At 40.2% G+C, this 17497-nt stretch overlaps 3 protein-coding genes and 1 non-coding gene across 5 annotated transcripts; 2 read left to right on the top strand and 2 right to left on the bottom strand.

Moving 5' to 3' along the window:
- Positions 1-2521: 2521 nt before the first annotated feature.
- On the bottom strand, positions 2522-4645 carry LOC134621191 (coiled-coil domain-containing protein 122-like). Its single transcript, XM_063467624.1, has 6 exons — positions 4618-4645; positions 4148-4254; positions 3152-3550; positions 2956-3072; positions 2725-2798; positions 2522-2600 (listed from the first exon to the last, which is right to left on the bottom strand). The coding sequence occupies exons 1-6, from the start codon at positions 4643-4645 to the stop codon at positions 2522-2524; spliced, it is 804 nt and encodes a 267-aa protein (XP_063323694.1).
- A 309-nt stretch (positions 4646-4954) lies between these two features.
- LOC134620282 (peptide chain release factor 1, mitochondrial-like) lies at positions 4955-9825 on the top strand. 2 transcript variants are annotated; one of them, XM_063466355.2, is made up of 11 exons: positions 4955-5478; positions 5697-5794; positions 5878-5959; positions 6083-6190; positions 6402-6574; positions 6665-6782; positions 7681-7817; positions 7909-8007; positions 8088-8335; positions 9227-9369; positions 9449-9825. In XM_063466355.2, exons 1-9 carry the CDS (start codon positions 5082-5084, stop codon positions 8223-8225), a joined length of 1350 nt encoding a protein of 449 aa, XP_063322425.1. In that variant the 5' UTR covers positions 4955-5081; the 3' UTR covers positions 8226-8335; positions 9227-9369; positions 9449-9825. The 2 variants fall into 2 exon arrangements, with proteins under 2 accessions (XP_063322425.1, XP_063322424.1); XM_063466354.2 differs by having other exon boundaries at positions 8088-9369.
- Positions 9826-13176: 3351 nt separating this feature from the next.
- Positions 13177-17031, bottom strand: wbp4 (WW domain binding protein 4). The gene is made up of 10 exons (XM_063467421.1): positions 16913-17031; positions 16743-16815; positions 16602-16664; positions 15250-15376; positions 14990-15172; positions 14811-14881; positions 14622-14697; positions 14315-14535; positions 13992-14224; positions 13177-13879 (listed from the first exon to the last, which is right to left on the bottom strand). Coding segments are annotated over exons 1-10 (1251 nt in total). The 5' UTR covers positions 16915-17031; the 3' UTR covers positions 13177-13677.
- Positions 17032-17295: 264 nt separating this feature from the next.
- On the top strand, positions 17296-17367 carry trnae-uuc (transfer RNA glutamic acid (anticodon UUC)). Its single transcript has one exon. It is a non-coding gene; the product is annotated as a tRNA-Glu (tRNA).
- Positions 17368-17497: the final 130 nt, after the last annotated feature.

A 17497-nucleotide genomic window follows, 5' to 3' on the forward strand; every position in this document is an offset into this window, starting at 1 on the left:
AGGTAAATAAATAAATAAAAACAGCATGTGGTAGAAGGCTGGTGTTAATTTCATTCCTTAATTATCCAGGCTTAATTAGCCTGGAGTGGGAGCATATGGCATTTATTTTAAGAGCTTCTGACCAAGTAATGCACCGCTCTTCATGGTGGAAAACCCTTCTTATGTAACAAGAATGTAAAGCATGCATTGCGGTCGAAACAAACAGTGGAAGCAGAGTTCAATTTGAACACTAATCCCACCATGATACACTGGACAATTATTTAAGTTGACATCATGGGAATAAAGTTTATTTTTAAGTAATAAAATTTATGGAATGAAAACCAAAAAAAAGAAATGTTTTGTGTATTTTAAGAAGGGAACTGTGGGTGTGATGTATTCAGGCATGTGCTTGTACTGTATGACGTGAACAAGGGATATAAATTTACTGCAGAAGGCTTCTAAATAAAATGGACTATACTTTCTAAGAGGTTTGAATAGGCTGAGGCTGAGTAGCACAAACAGAAAAAAGCAGAGGGCTGTCCTCTTCAGAATATACAATACTCTGTAAAAGTCTTGATTTACCCTCATATTTTGCTTTTAGTCCAGTCTATTTTCAGAGGAATATATATTTTTTGTTAAGCCATAACACTGACCGGAGAAATGATTCAAGTATAAATCTAACTTAAAGGATGAGCCAATGCTGAGTCTCCAAATAATACAACTTAGCAAAGAACCAATTTTGAATGACACGGGACCTGAGAGATGTCATCTGGGCCTTCAGCTGATCCATCTATCAGTAGCAACAGGTCTTATGGAGTAAATACAAGTTTGAATTTTTGGCTCAAATCATCATCATTATGTACAGAGGATGTCAGGAGAGTGGTACCACAGTGAGTGTCTGCAGTAATGTGTAAAAGACAGTGGAGGCTCTGTCATGTTTGGCAATTTTGTCAAAATTGATGAATTATGAATACAGAAAAGTGCCATCAGATTTTGATCCACCATGCAGTACCATTTGGAAAACTGATCTGATTGGTAACCGCATCATTTTTCAGATTGACAATGACCCCAAACACACTGCTAATGTAGTAAAATCATACCTGGATAGAAAAACACACAGTGCAACACCATCAGTCATGGATTGGCCTCCCCAGAGCCCGGAACTCAACATTATTGAAGCAGCGTGGGATCATGTTGACAGAGAACAGAACAAAACATCCAAAGAAGAGCTTTGAATGTCCTTCAAGAAGCCTGGAGAACTATTCCTGAAGACTACTTAAAGACATGACAAGAAAGCTGTTCAGGCTGTGCTGAAGAATTAAGGTGGTCAAAGCAAATATTGACTTTCAAGCTCATTAGAAGTTTACAAACTCTGTTTTTGCCTTATATGCTGTATTTCTGATAGATTGCTGTGGTGGCTCAAAACTTTTTCTTTTTTTTTTGCAGCATTGTAATTAACAAAGCCATTCAGATAGAGCGGTACTGCTGAATGAAACTCAGTATGTTGGATGAAACTCAACCTTTAATTAACCAGACAATGTCCTTGACTTCACGCACACTGAACCAGACTTCCCACACACTTACTTATTACAAGTTAATGCTGTAGGTGAGACAACACATACCTACAACCGCTGCACAAATATTTCATGAAATTATTGTTCTTAAATGTTGCAAACATCTTTGTGGCTAAAACGTCATGGGTTTTTTTTAAAACTCTGAACAGAATCTTCTATTTAAGCTTTGGGTCTTAATCAAATTTGCTGTAATCTAGTCTTTAGCTCATAAAAATCCACCTCTCAGCAACATCTCTGAGCTTTGTTGAACAGCTGTTCAAATAATGCAAAAGACCCACAAGAACACAACTCAGATGTGAAAAGTGTAGTTATAAAGTTATGGCGTTTCTCAGAGGCTGATTCAATTCATTCTGATGTGATTTCATCTTCTGAAAAGGCAGCTTCATTGTTTAATTAGTTTCGCGTTATGGTTGAAGTAGCACAGTCACGCCCTTGTTAACCCGACAGTGGGACTGTCGCCTCAGAACCGTCAAGTGGCCCAGTGAGGCAGAAGCTGGGACAGGGTGTACCAAAGCAGCACTGCCACACTGACAGTTACAGTGGACATTTGGCTTGTGTTTTGCTTGAGTTACTGTTGTGGATGAACTGATTCACTAATACCACCTGACCTAAAATCCCATCCTACGCCCCTGCTGATGCTGAGCCACAAGACACTGTCCTTTCATTTCCATATTTATGCTTTTCATCTGAGAAAAGGGAAAAAACAAGAAAAGAAAACTTGCACATGTCAAGGAACCCATTCAGCAATAACTCTTGTATAAATATCTTGCATAAAGCAAGAAAGCCAAACAGATAAAGTCAGGCATTCAGTGGTCACGGCTGCCCCCTGTTGTTTAACTTCAGTAACAAGAATGCTCCTTCCTTGTTAAACTAACACACTCATAATAACAACTGGTGTACATTTATCCCAATAACAGAACAATTAACCCACATTAATCTGACACTACAGTTCGATGACCACTGACTGCTTATAGTTGTGATGACTGCTGCTGACTCCTGAGCTCGGCTAGCTGTCTCCTCATGTGGTAGATATCATCAGACATTTGCCTAAGGGAAAGTAGGCACAACTTAGTAGCCTTTAGTATTTAGAAGCAGGACATCAATCATCTCTTTTATGGCATTTAGAGCTATTTGTAGCATGTCTACTGTCACGGGTTTATAGTATTTCTACCTGTGGTTGGCTTGTGCCCTGCTCAGCTGGCAGCGGAGGCGCTTCATGATGGCTTCATAGCGCCTGTTCTGGATCTGAGGAAGGGGGAAAAGTGACGTTGTTGATACTTTCTTTCAGACTGAAACATAACTCATGTCTTGATACAAATTCTATCTATGTGATTTAGCTGTTTTATGAACACATATCAGCCTCATAAGATGTCCCTGTTTTCTGTTGGATAAGTCTGCACACCTCTATGTCTTTCTTTATTTGGGTATGAATCTCAGACTCTTTTTGGAGCCGCTCTCTCTTCTCAGATATGGTCTTCATCTTCAGGGAGACCTCCTCTTTCAGAGCTTTAATCTCTCTCTGCACACATGAGCATATAATCGTTATGGATACTGAAGATCTCTGAAAAAGATCCCTATGATTAAAATGAAGAGACCACCTTTGCCATCTGCACTGTGTTTCCATTTGGATTGTTCAAATCTTCCTTCAGCTCCTCGTTTTGCTTTCTCAGCATCTGTACTAGTTCTTTCTTCTCCTTCAGCTCGTTATGGGCCTTTGTCTGGCTCACTGCATGCAAAACAGCTGCCCTGTGGTCTTCCATCTTACTTCGGTAAGCGTTGAACCCTGCAAGCGCCACTTGTGCAACCTCCTCCTCCTCACCTATCAGAATCTGGAGTTCTGTGTTTTCCTTGCTGATGGATACACAGCGATCATGAAGGAGATTGGTCTGCTGCTCCAGCTGCTCCATCTCACTTTCCAGCACTAGGATTTCTCTCACTTTCGATCTCAGGTCCTTGTCTATGCCCTCGTTTTTCCTCTCAAGCTCTGACAGAGTTGCCTGGAAAATAAGGCAAACCAAAAAGTCCAATTAAGTCATAAAGAAAGCCACAAACTATGCAAATAAATGTTTACTTCACTTTCTAGACAATTTTCTCCCGTTGTGTTTTTTTAAATTATATTTTGTGACTCTTTTTGATCATTTGACACCTCTTTGTGGTGGATTTGAGGCACATTTTGGTTAATTAGGTCTCTTTATGTAACATTTTATGACTTAGTTACCCTGACGGTTATATTTGCATCATTATACATATAGTATAGTTCTGGGACAAGACAACGGATTTTCCTGGCTCCTGTGCACCCAAATCTATCTAATATGCCATCATTTTGTATCATTTTTGTATTATGATAGCCACTTTATAGGTTATACTGTGTTATTACCATTGTACAAAGCAGGAATGGGCAATTAATTTTTCCGAAGGGCCACATAAGAAAGCGGGACTGTTGTGGAGGAGCAGATCAAAAAGCTTGTAAAAAAGATAAAATAAAAAATTGCTCATTTGGCCCCTTCAGAAAAATAATTGCCCACCTCTGGTATAACGTGTTTTGCATTTAGTTAATTTGTGTTGTAGGTAGGGGAATAGGGTTAGAGATGAACCTGCAGGGTACTGAGTGTCCTCTGTTTCTCTTTCAGGGCCTCTTTCTGGGTATAGCCATGTTGACTCACATCCTCCACTGCCTTGGTTAACGAAAACCCAGGCGGTCCTGGAAATCACGAGAATCACTTTGTGAAAGTCTATAAAATAACTACCTGGCCGCCAATTTAGCCAAATTTTCATTTTCATTGGCAAAGTTTAAGCCAAGGGGTTATTTATTTCTTTAAAATGGACGCCACTGATCACATAAAACAATAAAATATTAGGCCTTTAAAGGTAGCAAACACCAACTTCTTTACTTACTCTGAGCTAACATTAATTAGCTATGTAGCTTATGCTAGACGAACAAAGCTAACATCAGCTCTATTTATTTATTTATTTGTTACAGTTTAAGTTATATACAGTTGCTTAAACAATTAAGCAGACATATATTTACTTTCCTGTATTGCCAAAAACAAACAAAACATCTCACCATCTTCACTGACCCCAAAGTTTGGCATATTGACTTGCTAGCTTATAATTTTCTATACTGTTTATGTCTGATAGTTAGCAATGTTAGCATGCCATTTTTATCCTTGGGTTTCAAGTAACCCTAGAAAAATGTGAAATTAACAAACTTAAAAAGATAAAATAAATAAAGCTAATATGGTGTTAAGTTAATATGTTCATTTACAATATAAACGAAAGTATTTATTTAGTTTACTTTTTATTAATTTATTTGCAAGGGAATCAATAAAAGTACAGTTAAAAAAAATTAGAAGCGGGATGTAACCTAACTATTGATACAATACGACTACGATTCCCACAGTTCACTTTTTCTCTACGTCAAACTATATCCGGTCTCTCTTACAGCCAGCAGCAGTCTCGCATGTAAACACAAAAATAAAACTAGCGAGCATTATTTTACTTCACTTGTCACCGCCTAAATTCAGTCAAATGCTTGTCAGGCGTTGCCTCAGACTGTGCTCTTTGTGTACCCGTGTAGTTTACAGCAGCGGAGTAAGAAGAGGAGGATGGAGGACACTTGTGGGACACGCCAGTGTGAAACATGCTAACAGGACAGACGTGCCACACTGGGGCAGAGTAATGTTTAAACGCTTCTTTCACAGTGATCTGGGGGAGCTGTACAAGAACGAGTCAGTTCAGGTGTATCTCGAGCAGCTCATGGAGGAGCACAGAGACCTGAGCAAGAAGCTACAGCATGCATACCTCAGTGAGTCAGACAGAAAGGGGCTCACAAAGCAGCACACCGAGCTGCTGCCTCTGGCAAGTGTGTTTAGGAGCATTGAACAAGCTCAGAAAGACCTCGAAGAGGTCAGTTCACTTCTAAAAGGTGAGTAGGATTTTCAAGCTTACTATATATACATGTAATGGCTTTATAAACACACCTCTCAAACCACAGAAAACCATCAAACGTGTTTCTCAGGTGTCCAATCTCCAGAGGTCTTCTAACTATTTAAATAACACATGTATTTGCAGCTTTGTGTGAGCACAGTTTTACTTTGCATTCTTAAACACAATAAATCAAATTATTTTCCTTACTCATGGCAGGTTTAGCTGGCACCAAAGATGAAGATGAAGATCTGACCCAGCTGCTAAAAGAGGAGGAAGCACAAATCTCCAGCAAGATATTGGCTTTAAGAAGAGACGTAAGAACCCAAAAGACACAGCTAATTAATGCAGAAGTGTGTGACGGACCATTGTTTGTTCATGAGGTTTTCTTTTTACCCAGCTAATCAAAGCTCTTATCCCCACTGATCCTCTTGACTTGAGTAATGTTCTGCTGGAGGTCGTATCAGGGCGGACAACAGGAGGTATGAAGGAAAGCAAAACTCTGAATTTGTTTTTATAAATTCAAAATACAATTCACAGTAAAATACTGCAAATAAGTGTTATTATGGAAAATAAGTGTTATACTTTCTCGTGTGTGGTTTCAGGTGACATTTGTCAGCAGTTCACCAAAGAAATGTTTGACATGTACCAGGGTTTTGCATTTTACAAAAACTGGGACTTTGAGGTGTTGAACTACACACCTGCAGAGTATGGTAAGGTAATTTTTGTATTTCTGTACCATTCATAAGTAGTTCCTGCTGTATCTTCCCCGCCCCCCCGAGTGTCTTTGTTATTAGTTCCAACTCACTCATCATGGGATTGAATGACTATGTGTGGATTAGAGAATAAATTTAAACTTGTGGTGATCAGTGGACATAAACTTCCTACCAAAACATTTACAGCTGCATGAACGGTGTCTCTCAGGTGGTCTGCACCATGCAGCAGTGAGAATAGCCGGAGAGAACGTGTACAGGCACCTGAAGCACGAAGGAGGAACACACCGGGTTCAAAGGATCCCTGAGGTGGGGCTCTCCTCCAGGATGCAGCGAATCCACACAGGAACCATGACTGTCATCATCCTGCCTCAGCCAGTTGAGGTACACTGCGTTTTTTTCTTTTTATGACTTCTCTCTGTTTACTGGAATGGTTAAACAGTACATCTCTGTTTTTATCTTTGGTGCTTGCAGTTTGAAGTCCACATCGATCCAAAGGATCTTCGAATCGACACGTTCAGATCTCGTGGTCCTGGGGGGCAAAGTGTTAACACAACAGACAGCGCAGTGCGCGTAGTTCATCTTCCGACAGGTAAACTGTACCACCATGCCGTTTTGCTTCCTCAAAGATTGTATAAAATATGTGGCCACTGTGATGTGCTCTTTCAAACCTCAGTAACTATGGGAGGTGCTCTCTGTGGTAACCAATCATGGAAGCTCCTCCACCACCTCTGTCTAAGACAGACCAGTCACTTCGAGGAGGCAGTTGTCCCTTGACACCTTTGAAAGAGAATGATAGGATGTCCCCGGTTCTCTGAAAACTGAGTGAGGTACACTATATTGCCAAAAGTATTCCCTCACCAATCCAAATCAGTGAATTCAGGTGTTCCAATCACTTCCATCACCACAGGTGTATAAAATCAAGCACCATGCAGACTGCTTCTGCAAACGTGCAGTGGTGTAAATCACTGGACTCTAGAGTGGAAACGTGTTCTCTGGATTGACGAATCGATGGATGAGTCTGGCTTTGGCCGTTGCCTGGAGACCAGCACTTGCATTGTGCCAGTCCCCCCTCCAAGTTTGGTGGGGGGGGATTATGGTGTGGGTTTGGTTTTCAGGACCTGAGATCCAGTGAAAGGAAATCTTAATGCTTCAGCATACCAAGACATTTTGGATAACTCCATACTTCCAACTTTATGGAAAGAGTTTGGGATGGCCCCTTCCTGTTCCAACATACATGTGTGAAGGCAGACAAGCGAATGCTTTTGGCAATACAGTGTACATCACCTGACTGCCCTACTTGTATGGCCACATGATTTGAAGCTTCATTGTTTTGTGTGTTGCCATGTTAGTGTTTTTAGAACCCGAAGGGATCAAATTTTAATGTTGAGTGCTAAGTTGTCATCTAAAGTTTGCCTAATACATTTATGATCCATTTATGCATCACTTAACACATAAAGCAGATACAGCAGGTCTTTTCCTCTTTGCAGGCATAACTGCAGAGTGTCAGCAGACTCGATCTCAGCTGCAAAACAGAGAAACGGCCATGCGCATGTTGAGAGCCAGGCTCTACCAAGGCATGATGGGTAAAGAGACTGAACAGAGGAATACAGCACGAAAGCAGCAGGTGGGTGAAGCAGGAAAACATAACGTTTAACATTCACAGATTTTTGTTCTCTTTTCCAACTTTGTCGTTGTTCCTGTGTGTCTAAAAACAGGTGGGCACACGCTCTCAGTCAGAGAGAATTCGTACCTACAACTTCAGTCAGGATCGTGTCACAGACCACCGCACCGGATATACAACGAGGGACATTAAGGTTAGGTTTGAAGCCAGTGTTATCTACTTCAGCTCAAGGGTAAAAATCAATGTTGTGTGTTTTTTCATGTCTATTTTTAGGAGTTCATGAGAGGTGGGGAGGCTCTCGATGATCTGATCTCTGACATACTTGAACACACAGAGAAGGAGGCTCTTCTCGAGGCGGCAGAGAACAGCAGCAGTTTGAAACGACCAGAGTCTGGACCGTCTGCAGACTGAGACCAACAGCAGCTTGTGGGAGATGTGCTTCCCCGACATATCTGACTGCTCTGTGCCTGCAGAACACATGTTATTCTATTATTTGGGCAATTAATTGCAAATGATGCAATGTAAGACAAACCGAAAGTAACAGAGGTTTTTATTTTTGTAATAAAATGTAACTTATGTGTTTTGTGCCTTTGCAGTTTTCTAAATAACACTAAAGATTAATGAGGGAGTAATATGATAATCATTACAGTTTTAGCTAATATGGGTTTTAAAACTGCTGCTTTTTTAAAATAATGAACACACTGAATCACACTTACTGGCCATTTTATTAGGCACATGTGTTCAATCAGTGTCACCGGGCAGTTACTAGACAGATTCTCTATAGGGAGATGACACACACTCAATTCAAAATACCATCCCCCAAGTAGAGACAGTTTAAAAAATCATTTGGTCCCTGTTTGGTATGAGGTTGAAAAGAGCAATCTGATCTCAGATCTGAAGCATGTCACAAAGCCAGCCATCACAGCTGATGGACGGACAAGTTTTACTCAAGACCACTGCCTCACTGTAATATTGGTACTATGTCAGACAAGGCCAGAATAAGGAAAAAGTCCTCAAAATAAGGCAGTCTATGAATCACAGACGGGGACATCTGTGGCAGAGAAATCCTGGAGGAGTTTGGAGTAAAAGAGAAGGTTGTGGCAAGCATGGATGTAGCTGTGAAAAAGGTGAAATTTATCAACCTTCCACGTTTTGCACACACACTAAATCTTGGACCCCGAAAGCTGTACAGCTGCAATACAGTTTCCAACTGGGCAGGAAGGATTCATTCTGTGATCGTATGGATGAAGAGATCCCACATGGCAAAAGTAATCCTCAAGGAGAAGCAGCAACTTCTTGAAATGAATACTTTTTAAATACTTGAATAAACATCAGCGAAAATGTAAATCAACAGATTCGGATCAATATAAAATGACAACATCATGTTTTGTGTCTGCATATATGCTCTTTAGAGTTGCCCCACCACAGGCTCCTCTTAGATGTGAGGACAAGGTGGAACTCTGTTTGTGATGATGGAGAGATTCTGTCAGCAGTTTTCAGCCATCCAAACTGCAGCTGTAGACCTCTGTCTAAGAAAGCCCATCAAGAAGGAGAAGTATGTAATCTTTGGGGTATATAATTGGTTGCTTAAACATATTAAAATGTGTTTATTATTATTTTTGTTTATATTGCAGAATTGGCAGTGAGGACCTGAGAAATGCAGAGGAGTTTCTGGTGCTGATGTTAAAGCATTACATGTCCACGCTTGCTGTGTTTAGTGAAAAAAGTCTGACTTGTGGCCAGAGACTGTCCATCCTTCTGCAGCCCCCTATCTCTGTAGCACAGAGTGGATCAAGAAGTCCAACTGCATAGAAGTCTTTCTCCCATTCCAACAGAGGACAGCACCACAGCCTGGTGGTGGACGAAGGACTCATTGCCAATGTTATCAACTTTAGCTGAGAAGTGTCTCTGTTAATTTGCAAATGTTGATAATTGCAGTTGGATTTTATGTTAAAATGGTCATTTGACAGAGGAACTTTTATTTTTTAAGCCAGCTTTAATTTTGTTTGAGTCGAATACAAATTGTTGATGCATACTTGAAATTAAAAAGTTACTGTAACCAAAACCATTTGTACTATATTTTATTCCCTAACCAGCCAGTTAGAGAATCGATGAGGAATCAAATCAATAAATGATATTGATAATGGAATTGGTATCACTAAATTCTTATCAGTTCCCATCCCTAGTCTTTAGCATTTAATATTCTTTTGAAAATTATTTATTTTCATATTTCTTAAATAGACATTGCAGTGTGTTATTGGTGGATGCCAAGAAAATACTGTTAATCTGAAGAAATTTACTGTTAAATTAGCAGTAATCAATTCAATTGAGGTAATCAGATGCCTTAATTTAAAAAAAAAATTGTGACATATTTTTACGTTTTCAATGTCCTTTGATTTTTGTTTAATTAAAAAGAATTTTAAAAAATTAACAATAAATATTTAGTTTTGCTAAACTGAAAAAGTGACTCTGTTGTACTTTTAAGTTGTGTCAACTTCCCATAAGAGACATGATTGAAAGCAATGAGTACCAATTACTAAATATTTTTGAATTTATTTATTCAACATGTTAGTTTTATTGTAGCTGAAAAGTACATGTCAAAGGTAAGTGCCTCTGTTCACATAAAAATATTCACACAATTAAAAATCTGTTTTGTGTGTTTCTGTTTGCTAGCTGTACGTATGGGCCATACTGGCCATGACCTCAGCAGGACCCGGCCATCCCCTGCGCTGATGCCGGCATTACCTTCAGAAGAGGCGACATCCTGGAGATTGTGAACCAGACGGAAGCCCTCTGATGCCAGGCAAAGAAACTGCCCACACGGCATGTGCCAGTCTCATCCCCTCTATCAACCTACTCATGCTCGTCCAATCTTGTACTGCATATAATAGGTGAACCACAGGTTTTGGTGAACCCTGTGAACCCACACAACCAGTGAAGCCAGTTAAGGGCCGAGTATACACTATTACTATTCTAACTCAGCTTTGGTTTATGGAACTGTTTCTCAAACACAGTATTTTGCATTATACAGACTTCCGAGGATGATGTCATTGCTCAGTTTTTGGGCTTTTCCTCTGAGATGTTCTGACTTTGACACTTGAGATCTTCTGGTTTGGGAACTCTGACTTCTTTTGCTTGTTTTTCTAGAATTGAATCCTTTAGCATCTCTTCTTAAGCCTGACAATATTGCTTGTATGTAAAACAGATCTGCAGCAGTGACAGTTAATTTCCATCTATTTTGTATTATTTAAACTATTTTATAGGTTGTATTGTGTTATTACTACTGTATAAAGCAGGAATTGGCAATTAAGTTTCCCTAGGGGCCACATGAGAAACTGGAACTGTTGTGGAGGGCACATCAATTCAGAATTCAGAGTCACCTTTATTGCCATTGCACATTATTGTAAAAACTACAGCAAAATGAAATTTTCTTGTGCATCCTCTAGATCAGTACCTGCATTCACACACAAACCTATTTACACAAAAGCTTAAATACCTACATTAAATTAAGTTGTTCTTGCCAAGGAGGATAGGTGGAGTCTGTTGAGTTCTGTGATGGTCCTGAGAAAAAACTGTTTTGCAACCTGGTGGTATAGACTTTGAGGACTTTCTAACGCCTGCTGAATGGAAGTACGAAGAAAAGGTTGTACGACAGGTGTGTTTTGTCCTGCAGAATATTGTTTGTTCGGCAGGGGCAGCAGGTCCTAAAAAGATCATCTAGGGAGGGCAGAGGCAGTCCAATAATTTTTTAAAATCCGTTCTTTTTACTTGTTTGAGGAATTTCTTGATCAATAAGCCTATAAAGAGATATAATGAATATTTCTCATGTGGCCCCTTCAGAAAATTAATTGCCCACCTCTGGTATAAAGTGTTTTGCACTTAGTTACTGCAACATTTTTATGTTACGGTTAGAATTTTGTGTAATTAACATCAAATTTCTGTTAGGTTGTTGGTGTTGTAATGGTGTGGGGTGTATTTTATTGACCCCTTAGTAGCAACTGAGTCTCATTTAAACAACACAGCCTACCTGAGTGTTGTTGCTGACCATGTCCATCCCTTTATGACCACAGTGTACCATCTTCTGATAGCTGCTTCCAGCAGGATAATACACCATGTCAAAAATCTAAGATCATTTCAAACTGGTTTCTTGAACATGACAATGAGTTCACTGTATTCAAACGGCCCCCACAGTCATCAGATCTCAATCCAATAGAGCACCTTTGGGATGTGGTGGAACAGGAGATTCTCATCATGGATGTGCAGCCGACAAATCTCTGAGGAATGTTTCCAACACCTTGTTGAAACTTTGCAAAGAACTGAGATTGCTCTTTAGGTAAAAAAAAAAAAGGGTCCAACTGGTATTAGCAAAGGGTACCTAATAGCATCCGGTCCCGTACCAGCAGACTGAGAGACAGCTTTTTCCATCAGGCCATCAGACTGCTGAACACTTCATAGACACCTCACCCTCACTACTGGAACTTCAACATTATGCACTCCATACTGTATATAAATACCACTGTTTTGCACATACCAACCTCTGTATATTTTATATATCTTATTTTATTGTTTACTTTATTTCATTTGTAAAACATGTATATACATACTATATACACACTCAAACACACACACGTAGAAAAACATATTTAGTATACACATTCAGTAATGTATATACCTTTACATATTGTACATATATTTATTACTTTTTAGATTAGCCATTTTTATATTTTGCTTGTTTTACATTATTGTATTTTGCACAACTCTGTTGCTTGTGAAGCTCGCACACAAGAATTTCACTCACATGTACTGTACCAGTGTACCTGCACATGTGATGTGACAATAAAAGTGATTTGATTTGATTTGATTTGATAAAATGACTGTATTGATATAGTTAGGTGTATTGTTGTGACCTTTCCTGAAGTAGGATGACACTCGGAAAGTTCATCCTCCACCAAGGTCAATGCCCAACTCCGCAATTTTAAATAAAGTCGTCTTGAACTGCGCCAGAAATAGTGTTTTTTGTCCTCTCTTACCCTTCTCTACGTCTCCACTGGGTTTCACCAAAGTACTTTATCTCGTTATCTCTTTCATAGAGATACTAACCTCAAGTGAAGAATGTGTGTGAGCTTTGAGATCCTAATATAGATTTATAAACTGAAAGTAAAAGTGTTGTTTATTGTTTGCGTCTTTCATGGTTCTTTGCCAATCAGGGTGCGGCAAAGCCACCTATCAGCTTTATACACACACTCTGACCCATAAAAGCATGTCACACCCTGCATGTGTGCCATGACCAACAACCACTTGAGCTCCAATTTTGAGTAAATGTTTTCTGGCGTGAATAAAAAAGCCAAGCCTTTTTCTAAAGTTGTTTTTTTTCCCCACTAACTGGAAGGTCATTTATTGACATCACATATTTCTCATGTTAATAACTACAATCCATACTGCTTTATAAAAGTATAGCAATTATTCACTTCAGCTGACAAATATTAGACTGATGTTTCCAATCGGGTGCCTTACTTACTTAAAAAAAAAAAAATGATATTGAAGTAGAAAATGTTTTTTTGATTTGCTGAGAAAATTCTTCACATTAATAAACGGGACGCCCAACATCATACCAACCTATCTAAATCACCAGCTGTTGTACACAAAAACTGTACCCAGCGGTTAAAACTTTAGAATTAGAAAAACACATTTTAAACAACTTTTGACTTCTCAAGCCAATTTCTCCTGAAACTGCTTCACATCAAAGATCCAATAGATGCAATAAAATGTCAAAATGTTTTTAGTAGAAGTTCTCTGAGTGTAAAAGTCTCATTCTGCGGCATCCTGACTTAGACGTTATTGTTTTTGTGGCTTCGTTGGGGGGTCAGTCGTCATTGTCTCTCTGTCGGAGGCTCCTCGATTTGCCATTTTGTGTCTTGTTCCTTCGGAACGATGCCGGACCGCCTTCTTCTCCGAGGGAAGTGATGATGCGTTCCTTGAACTTCGGCTTGGGCTCCGGGGGCAGCTCTGCTGGAGCGCTGGCAGTGCTTCCCTCCACTTCAGGCAGCTGCAAATCCACATTTTCACTGAAATGAGAATAAAAGAGACAAAGAAAAAGCTCTTTAGTAGCTGCCGGCACACATATGTAGTCTTTTTGCAGGATCTCGCTGTGTAACGACTCAAAGATGTTGCACATACTACGGATCCTCTTCTTGCAGGATCTGCTCCCAGACTCCGTATGGATTGGCAGCTTTTGGCCTCTTGGCTTTCGTCTCTCTTTGTGTCGCCTGTTCTTCTGTTTTCTCCGGTTCAGCTGTTGTGTTTTGGACCTCCTCAACTTTTGTCGCCTCTTTATCGTCATCTTTAGGAGTGTCGTCACTCACTTTACCTTCATCCTCTTTTTCTGATGGCTCCGTCTCTGCTTTCCTTTTCTGCAAACAAAAATCAGGAAACCTGAACTGTAACAAGAAGAAGGTGAAGTTCGTCTATACAGACTCTCGCCTTCTCTTTGAACTACTCACCCTGAAGCTGATCTTTGGCACTTTGGGCTGCTGGCTGGTTTTCTCAGGGGCTTCAGCCTCTTGAGATGATGGGGCCCCGTTGGAACTCTCCTCCTCTCCTGATAGAGGCTCTGGCTGAGGGGTCACGGGATCCTCTGGACTCTCTCCTTCTTGGTTGGACTCAGAGCTGGATCCAGGCACCTCATCAGGGGGGAAGTCAGCAGGCTTCTCCCAGCTGGACTCTGAAGGGTGATGGAAAAAATGGATGTAATCCCACAGATGACATAAAATAGAAGAAGCCATTAATTTAGAAAGAGAAACTCTCCACCTCCGGTTTCTGTGTTGTAGTAGTATGTGTAACCATCGGGACTGACAGCTTCCATCCAAGCAGAGCCTGAAGTACTCTAGGAGAAACAATATTAAGATATATGAGCAACAGAACACCCCATTTGTAATTAAATTTATATATATATATATATATATATATATATATATATTATATAAAACAGATATTAACTCCAGTCTGTTGAGTCTGTTCAGAGGCTGAACTCGCTCCCTGGAAGCCCTCTGGTTTTTCCCACTTAGATTCTGTCATATGTAAACAGACAAAGGCAATAATCAAATGAAATATATTTAAAAAAAAAAACAAACTATAAATAGACACAGACTTTCACGACATTCTCCATTATTCCTCACCTCCTGTTATTGTGTTGTAGTAATACGTGTATCCATCATCTGTTAGGCCTTCAACCCAAACCTGCTCTTCTGCTTGCTGTCTGACCTTACCACTCGCCTTCGCCGCTTTCTTCTGTGGCTTCTTTGGCTGGGGTTTCACTTGAACTTGTGGCCGTGCTGTCGTTTGCTCCGGAGAGCTTATACCTAAACACAAAGATGCTCCGCTGAAATAAATCCAAGGACTTATGCTCACAGGTTAAAGAACATCCCCTGACAATTACCTTGCGCTTCTCTTTCCATCCTCTTCAGATCTTCCTGATAGGCCTTCAATGCAGCCTCCTCCATCGCAGCAAACTCTTTGGACATGCGTTCCTCCTGCTTTGCCTTTTGAATGCTCTTCTTCTTAATCTGCAGGAGAAAGATAGGGTAAAATGAGTGGCAGTGGCTTGTGGCCAATAGGGAGACAGGATTGCACTCAGCTGTGTTTATGTCTGCACCTTATCTCTCGTGCCAGTCGTGAGAATGGTGCCAAGACAGGCAGGCTGCTCATGCCTGTGTGTGTCACTCGAGCACAAACTGATAATGATAGTGTGCTCTGTGTGACCGTGTACTGGGGGCCATTTTATGCATAATAAAGCTAAAATGAATCAAAAATAGAGCTAGTTCAAGGAAGGAGTCAGGGTAAACAGTATAAAATTTGTGATATTATAGTGACAAATATTTAAGAAAAAAAATATGTGCGTATTATGTGGTTCTTCTTTCAGTTGCTCCCTTTAGGGGATCATCTGCCACCATCTTCTCATCCTATCTCTAGCGCCCTCGCCTGTCACACCAACCCTCTGCATGTCATCCTTCATTACATCCATGAACCTCCTCTGAGGTCTTCCTCTTTTCCTCCTGCCTGGCAGCTTCATGTTGTCCAATATATTCACTATCCCTCCTCCACACATGTCTAAACCATCTCAGCCTGCTTCTCTAACTTTGTCTCCAAACCACTTGACCTGGGCTGTCCCTCTAATCCTGTACATGCTGGTCACTTCCAACGAATCAGAATCTGCTTGCTGGCCAAGTGTACCAGTCTGCAAGTTTTTCGCTATTGAAGTAAACAGGATAGACAGACGGTACAGACAATAGCAACATGACCATGATAATAACAACTTGTATACCATATACATATGTGTAATGGTACAATGGTGCAGTTTAAAGATGCTGGGATAAATTATGGAATTAAAAAAAAGTAATGAATAACTGGTTACTACATATACAGTATATACATTGGAGGCTGTGACAGTTTATAGTTTTGTTAGCAGGTCTCACTACCATCATGTAAATCATCTTACCTCTCTTGTGCACTGTCCATTGCTTTGGATAGTAGATCCCAGGTAATTCAAGACTTTATTGATTTTTATGGACACCTGTGTCTTTGTAAGTAAACAGACTGAAGACCTCAATGGGAAGCTTTTCATATGAATGTAAATCAATTTAGCACGGCCCATGAAGCTCAATTTCTAGATTTGTGGATGCTACAAAATAGATCTTAATTTTATTATTTGCTCAATTATTTTAATAATTTGATAATATTATGCAATCTGTTACTTCGTATATTTAAAAAAAACAGAATAAAAGTCAGTACCTCTGAAATTTTGGCAGCCACATTTTCTTTGTGATTTTTCCCCCTTTCGTGGAACTCGATGCTCTGCAGAGAAAAACACGAGAAACATTAGCGTGGACGCCGTCCTCGGTAACACAGAGCCACATCTTCCTGTATACTCACGGGCTTATTGTCTGCAATCCAGCACTTGCAGTACTGGCAGAATTTCCTTGGTTGTGACTTCCAGTAGTCAGCCCTACAAATGCAGAAATGAGTCAGACTGGCTGAATAACTGGCCAAGCGTGTTACATATTTCAGAGCTTAAATAGAAAGAGTCTTATCCCGTTACTTACATTTTAAGTCTCTGTGGTGAAAATACGATCAAGAACTTAAGAAGAATCAAATGTGAAGACGACCGCTTCACTCATTTCAAGAACGACAACATGGTCCGTTTGTGATGACGTCATCGACAGCCGCCGCTGAACGAAACAGACGGAAGTCAAACGGAAGCTCGATGTATGATGTCCCTCTGGTGGATAAAGAAGAAAGCGGCACGTATTCTTGTCACCCTGCTGAAAGGTTTTTAGAAAACAGCAGCTACGCCATAGACTCCTTCAAACACCCTAGAGAGACGTACTTAAATTCGTTCATAAAATGACACATATTTACTACAGCCATACTCGCTCAACTGTGAAATGGCGATATAAATGTCCGATATCACAGCCTTTGCCTAACGTCCCATATGGTCTAGCGGTTAGGATTCCTGGTTTTCACCCAGGCGGCCCGGGTTCGACTCCCGGTATGGGAACTACTGTTTTTGTTAGTGAGTCTGCAGAACTTTCCAGAATCGCCTTACACTTCAGCTCAAGCACCTAATGCTCGTTGAAAATGGTAATTTTCTTGGGAACATTGTATTGGTCCGCATGAGACACGAGTAC

The sequence above is a fragment of the Pelmatolapia mariae genome, linkage group LG23, assembly GCF_036321145.2.
Source record: "Pelmatolapia mariae isolate MD_Pm_ZW linkage group LG23, Pm_UMD_F_2, whole genome shotgun sequence".
NCBI classification, from domain to species: domain Eukaryota; kingdom Metazoa; phylum Chordata; class Actinopteri; order Cichliformes; family Cichlidae; genus Pelmatolapia; species Pelmatolapia mariae.

Excerpts from the sequence above, each read along its gene's own strand:
- LOC134620282 (XM_063466354.2), top strand. The coding sequence starts at position 5,082 with ATGCTTGTCAGGCGTTGCCTCAGACTGTGCTCTTTGTGTACCCGTGTA. Across the intron at positions 5,479-5,696 it reads GGTCAGTTCACTTCTAAAAG|GTTTAGCTGGCACCAAAGAT; the intron begins GTGAGTAGGATT and ends TACTCATGGCAG. Across the intron at positions 5,795-5,877 it reads TATTGGCTTTAAGAAGAGAC|CTAATCAAAGCTCTTATCCC; the intron begins GTAAGAACCCAA and ends CTTTTTACCCAG.
- LOC134621191 (XM_063467624.1), bottom strand. The coding sequence starts at position 4,645 with ATGCCAAACTTTGGGGTCAGTGAAGATG. Across the intron at positions 3,551-4,147 it reads GGACACTCAGTACCCTGCAG|GCAACTCTGTCAGAGCTTGA; the intron begins GTTCATCTCTAA and ends CTTATTTTCCAG. Across the intron at positions 3,073-3,151 it reads ACACAGTGCAGATGGCAAAG|AGAGAGATTAAAGCTCTGAA; the intron begins GTGGTCTCTTCA and ends TCATGTGTGCAG.
- wbp4 (XM_063467421.1), bottom strand. Across the intron at positions 15,173-15,249 it reads GATGGAAAGAGAAGCGCAAG|GTATAAGCTCTCCGGAGCAA; the intron begins GTAATTGTCAGG and ends CTTTGTGTTTAG. Across the intron at positions 14,536-14,621 it reads CTACAACACAGAAACCGGAG|AGTCCAGCTGGGAGAAGCCT; the intron begins GTGGAGAGTTTC and ends ATCACCCTTCAG.